This window comes from Thermobia domestica, chromosome 10, assembly GCF_964235325.1.
Source record: "Thermobia domestica chromosome 10, izTheDome1.hap1.1, whole genome shotgun sequence".
Taxonomy (NCBI): Eukaryota; Metazoa; Arthropoda; class Insecta; order Zygentoma; family Lepismatidae; genus Thermobia; species Thermobia domestica.
The window spans coordinates 94,459,620-94,466,491 of NC_137463.1; the positions used below are offsets into that span (position 1 = coordinate 94,459,620).

Consider the following 6,872-nt stretch of genomic DNA (forward strand, 5'->3'; position numbering starts at 1 on the left):
GGGGAGGGCTTCAACCCCAAAGTCCTATTTAAATCTGCTACTGCCTAGGGAAACTTATTTTCTGACTCCTCTTATATATATATCGGGTGTTTCAAAACAATACCGACAATCCTGACATGAAGATAAGACAAAAAGTATAGGCCAACACTGGGTGCACAAATGCTTCCTTAGGGTGTTATAGGCTGCCGAAAATATGAAAAATGAACTTTGAAGTTCCATAGCTCCAAAACTATGGGATGTATCGTAGTCGGGTCAAGACTTCACTTTAGGAACTAATATGTGTATCCAGTAATGTATGGTTCAGAATCCTAAAGTACTCACGCAATAAGTTTTATAGAAGGAGTTTGGCTACTGGCTATAATTTGAAGTACTCAGCAACTACCTCTATAAAAAGTATTGAGGAAGTGCCGCCGGATTCTGAAACTTGGGATATTTAGATAGAACACATACTAGTTCTTAAGTGAAGTTTTAACCCGACTACGGTAGATCCCATAATTTTTGTACTATGGACCTCTAAAATTCATTTTTTCATGTTTTCGGCAGCCTATAACTCCGAAAGGAAGCATTTGTTCACCCAGATTGGTCTATACTTTTTGTCTTGTTTTCATGTCAGGAATCAGCTTCCAAACATTGTCGGTGTTGTTTTGAAACACCCTATATATATATATATATATATATATATATATATATATATATATATATATATATAATATATATATATCCCACACTTCTGCCCTTTAATCTAAAAGAGATTGTGAGCAATGACTGATGATGATAAAATGAATCGTGAGAGAACAACACATAATACCCATGACCTGAGCGGGAATCGAACTACTGACAAACAGTTCTTGCTATCGCCAATCTAAGGCCGGTCGCAAATTGACCAAAGGCAGGACAGCCAAGTCAAGGTAGAGGGAGGCAGAGAGGTGCGGAGTGAGAGACTTGAGTGTATTTATCTATCACGTGCTCGAGTGCATATGCGGTACGAGGCTTTGTCGCATTGTTTACAGTACTGTACCTCGGTTCGTCTGCCCTTTGTTTATCACGTGCTCGAGTACATATCCGGCACGAGGCTTTGTTTCAGTGCTCACAGTACTGCACCTCGCCTTTCTGTCTTCTCCTTTAGTACGACCAACCTTAGGTGTGCACATCTCGATCATGCATAGTCTAGTGGTATCGGTGGCTATAACCGAATTGTCTTGGATGTTCAGCTTCGGATCATGAGACACAATCCATCTTGAGTTCGAATCCCAGTAAAGGGCATGGGCATCTAATATAACTGTCCTTAAGCTATATATATGTTCTATTCGTGTTGTAGTGGATATTGAGTACGATTAATTAGAAGACCATGGAGACATGTTCCGGTTACAGCAATTAAAAAAGGTATAAATAGTGTGATTTAGTGCTCGTGATTCCGCGTCGATTCACGATGGGAGATCATTAATCGCATTACGGTGGTTCGGATTATACCTTGAATTGTAAGTTCACGTCTTGTCCTCGGTAAACTTCAATAAACAAATAATTTTTTTACATAATTAGCCGTGGATATGTATTGCAGTTCAAAACATTAAGTAATTTCACCCTTTCATTAGTAAGCGTTGAAAATTTGTGGTTTCTTTTTTTGTTTGTTTCATGGTTGAACTCAGTAGTGCTATTCTAATTCTTTAACAACTGGTTGGTTATATATATATGTACTGGATATCACAAGTAAGAAGTAGAAACCCACACAGCATTCTGTGACGGAATTAAGTAGCACTGCGAATATCTTGGAAAGAATTACCCATGATAGATGGTTGTCAAACAGTATTTTAAAAAACCTTAATCGAGCAATGGATCGAAAATAGTTGATAATCTTATATGCGTTTTAAATATAAATAACCTTCACCACTTCATGTGAACCCAGTTCTCATTCTTGATATCTGAGCATTTGAGATTAGGAAATAAACGCTTATACTTTGTTGTGAGCAATCATATGTTTAACTCTGTAGCTATAAGAATTTCTAAAAACAAAGATAGTTAAACTAAAATTTACTTTTCGTGGGTATAACTGGGTAAAATTTACCCTCATGTCTGGGTATAACAAACGGTTCTGCGAACTCGAAATACTTTAACAACCGATTCTACCGAACCGGTGAGAACCGGCTGAATAGCTCCACTGGATGGACTATATCAAGGATACAAAGAAACCACTCGCCCACTTGCCTGGGACGAGTGGTTCACCGGTGTGCGGGCGAGTATCTATTTTCTAATACCGTACCGAAGGTAAGTAAATGATTTCTATTGTGGGATGTGGGCTAGTAAAATTTTATTGCTTATTTTCATCTCCGGACTATACTGTGAGGGTTGGTCTTGCATGCCAGTCTGTGCTCCCACCAACCGGATCGGATCCAAGTACTCGTGCTTGGGGGCCCACGCTAATACGCAGTAGGTCCCAGCATAGAAGATAATCTCCTGAAAACGAAAAATAGAAAAACTCTGAATGCATATATTTTGCTGTGTGTTATATGAGAGCAGTTGCGGGGTGAAAAATGAGAAATGTTTCCTGTTTTTTTTTTTTTTTTTTTTTTTAATCATAAGTGGAGCACTAATCGTAGATGGAAAATAGCCTACAATTGTTATAATGGAAGGGAACAATATCGCATCATCTTTTGTTGTTATCGTCCCACTATAATTTGTACGTAAGTAGAGATAATCTCCTGTTCACACATGACTGGATAATTGATCTCTTTCCCTTTTGGATGTGTATTTTCCCTGAATCTTGTACATCTTGTAATTAAGAGATAGATATGCTAACGTTTCGGAAATTACTTAATAAGCAATCGAGGATGTTAATAACGAACCATTTAGGAAAAATACTGTAAATTGATCTTTCAAATTGCATGCTCTTCTTTCTTCTCTTGAACAAACTCCAGTTTCCCCCAAGTTGAAACTTTTGATAGCTTTAAACACAGGGGGAACTTCGTATACATATACGTGCAAGGTTCGGTGTAGAGGAAATCTTTATGAACAATGTATATGTATTGCCTGGATTGTAAATTAAACAAAACCAAATATTTACTGATTTGGTTTATATGATGTAGCTAAGGCGGTAGTGTGTATAGTCTTGTTCAATAATCTTGACCACCCATCTTTTTTTAATGCCCTGAGTTCTTATCCATAAGCAGAAATAAAGCAAAGAAACATAAAATTCCTTTTGTTATTTGGATCAAAAGATCCAATATATTTCAATCAAAAATTTTCTTGTACGCCTTTCATCTGTACAACTACATATAGTGTAGCCAAACCCAAACTATCACTTAACTCAGCATGGTGTGCTTATTCCGTAGAAAATGCGAAAACTCAATTTAGGGGGCGTTCGAAAATTTTGTGGCCCCTGATCCAAAAACTAATTATTGGCCAAGATCGCAATCGTTTGATCCATTTTTGGTTTTCCTAAAATTCTTGTTTAAGACCTTTATTTCAAGTTAAAAATTGAATTATTCTAGGCAGTGATTGGCTCATGAGGGAAGTCATATCGGTAAAATAATAATAATAATAATAATAATAATAATAATAATATATTATTTTAGTGCCATGAACAGCCAGATAGCAAAAATACAGCACTTAGTCATAGAACTAAGGGTTATAACACACATCTTATATTCCTTTTAATATTAACAATACATTTGTTTCGACGACAGGAGGTCATTGTCTATCTTATAATATACACATAATTTTATTATTTCTATCTTGTCTACATAAACATAATTAATTCATTATTCATTAAAATAGTTAGTCAATTTTCTTAAAATTGTCCTTAAAATAAGGATGCCGTCAAACATACAGATATACTATATAAAACATACATACCTATTAAAATCTATACGTCAGTTCAATAAATACAATTATCCCGATAATATATTAAAAGAAGTTGTCAGTTTTCTTAAAATTATAGAATTTTTTATTCATGGGAATCATTTCCGATGCTTTTCTAAGGTTATATGTTGGGTACCCTTATACCTATATTATGTAGGCAGTATTCACTACTATATCTATTATCTAAAATTTTCTGAATAAAGTTTTTCTCTATCATTTTTCTTCTTACATGTAATTCTTGCAACCCCCAGTATTCGTTCCAGTAATCATAACTATGAGAGTAGTAATCTTTTTTCTTATTTCTACACAATAGTCTAATGAAACATTTTGAACCGATTCAATTTTGCTACATAATGTTGTGGATATATTATTCGCATATAATTGCACCAAATTCTAATCTGGGTCTTACAAGTACCTTAAATAGATAGACATATGTATTTGCATTTTTAAACTCAGGCCACTGTCTAAATACAAACCCTATTGTCTTTCGTGTTCTATGTACTATGTCATTAATATGATAATTAAATTTCATATTCATATCAAATATTAGACCTAAATCTTTAATCTTTTCAACTTTCTGCAGCGATATTCCATTTATGACATATTTGCTAACATAGTATTGCGTCTTATTGGTATATGAAATAAACTTAGTTTTATCACAGTTTATTTTCAGTAGATTATTTTTACACCATATACTAATACTATCCAAGTCTTTTTGGAGTAAGTAGTTATCATATTCGCTATTCACTATTCTGAATAACTTCAAATCGTCCGCATATAATAATATATTTGAGAATTTAATCTTTTCCGTCAGGTCATTAATAAATAATGAAAAAAGAAGTGGTCCTAAAGGAGATCCCTGAGGTATACCATTCTTTATGCAGCCATTACTGGAAGTTATATGACCAATTTTCACTCTATATTCTCTGTTTGATAAATAACTTTGGAACCATCGAATATACTGAGAAGATAGACCAACATTGGATAATTTACGAACTAGAAGTCCATGTTCTATAGAGTCGAAAGCCTTTGACATATCAATATATATAGTGTCAACCTGTAGTCTGTTTTTAAGAGCTAAGTACGTAAAATCTGTAAAATGTACAAGATTCGTAACAATTGATCTGCCTTTATAAAACCCATGCTGAAATTCAGTTAGTTTATTTTTTACATTAAAGTATATATGGTTATGTATTATTATTTCAAATATCTTACTAAATGCATTAACTAATGTGATTGGCCTATAATTTTTCATATTACTTCTATCTTCTGTTTTATGTACAGGTACAATATATACTTGTTTCCATGTCGATGGAAACTCTCCACATCTGAGAGATTCATTGAATATATTTGCTAGAATGGATGATAACTCAGTACCACATGCTTTTATTATATAGTACGGTATGTTATCTGGACCAGGACAGGTACTTCCATTAATCTGTTTAATTGCACTAAGGACATCCGATTCAGAAATATTAGGTATATTAATTATATCTCCGCTACAAATAGGTGATGTAGAATACATGTTATGGCCATTTACATGACTTAGTCCCAAATTAAAATTTTCACTGAACATTTCTTTAAACAGCTCCACAACATCAGTCTGTGCAGTAGCTACTGTTTCATTATATTTCATTTCATTAGGTAATTTTTTGTCACCTGAGTTTTTAAATACTTTCCAGAAGACCTTATTGTCACTAACAATGCTGTTTTCTAAACTAAGATAATAGGCCTTTCTCGCTTCTAGATATTTCTTTTTTACAATTTTACGTAATGTAGAATACCTTTGGTACCACATACTGTCATTGGTTTGTCTTGCTTTGACGAAACATTTAGTTTTCTTATTTATTAAAGTTTTTAGTTCCCTATTCATCCAGGGGTCTTTAAACTTGGGCTTATTAATGACTACTTTCTTAGGTACATAAGTATCTAGAACATTATATATACTATCATAGAAACTGTTGGTCATAGTGTTAATATCACTTGTATCTACATTCAATTCATTCATTGCCTTGATACCTTGATATACACCTAAGAAGTCAGCATTCTTAAAATCAAAAACTTTTGTTTGGTTAAAGATATTGTCTTGATTGTTATTATTACTTTTAATTACCTCCCATTCAAAAACAAAAGGTGGATGGAAGCGGTCAATTTTTATTAAAGGTGGGACATCATACACAATGGAACTATTATCCATGTTGGTTAGCAACAGATCAAGAACTTTATCTTTCCTATTAGGATCATACGACCTATTCAATTGTTTTAGATTAAGTATATTACTTAGTTCAATTACTTTGTCAGCTTTTTTCATAGTGTAATAGTTATATGTGGTTATAGTTCCAGTAGCCCAATCTATTCCACCTACGTTAAAATCACCTAAAACTATAAGGTTACAATTTCTTGTTATTAGAAAAGTGGTTAACCATTCACAGTAGTTAATAAAATTCTTCAATGGAAAGTCAGGGGGAATATAATGCAAGCACAATAATAATGGCTTGTTGTCAGGGATTAAAACTTTAACTATAATAATATCAAGAATATCATCTGGGGGAGTTATAATTTCATATGCATATTCCTTTTTTATGATAACTATACAGCCCCCACCCTTAGTCTTGTTTACTAGTGCCAAGTTTCTATCTTTACGTATAGTATTGTAATTATTTGATAATTGTACAAAGTGTTGATTCATTTCTTTTAACCAAGTTTCAGTGATACAATAAATATCAAAGTCATTACAATTTACTTCATCTATAAATACCTTCTCTTTAGTATTAATTCCATTAGCATTTTGATAATATAATCGCAAGTGCGTCATACTTATTTTATACTAGTATATGCTATTTATTTACCTTTACTATCCACCTTCTCAGCTCTAACTTCATGGCACACAATTTCTTCCTTTAGTCGACCCATAAATTTAGTAAATAAGACACCATCTGGCCATACATTCGGATTATAGACACAAGCAAAATCATTTTCTTCTACAGCTACATAAAACGAGGAATAACTACTGTGTT

At 33.3% G+C, this 6,872-nt stretch overlaps 1 protein-coding gene across 1 annotated transcript; it reads right to left on the reverse strand.

Annotated features, from left to right (window-relative positions):
• Positions 1 to 2,329: 2,329 nt before the first annotated feature.
• On the reverse strand, positions 2,330 to 6,166 carry LOC145661549 (uncharacterized). The gene is made up of 2 exons (XM_081726872.1): positions 5,071 to 6,166; positions 2,330 to 2,451 (listed from the first exon to the last, which is right to left on the reverse strand). The coding sequence occupies exons 1-2, from the start codon at positions 6,164 to 6,166 to the stop codon at positions 2,330 to 2,332; spliced, it is 1,218 nt and encodes a 405-aa protein (XP_081582998.1).
• Positions 6,167 to 6,872: the final 706 nt, after the last annotated feature.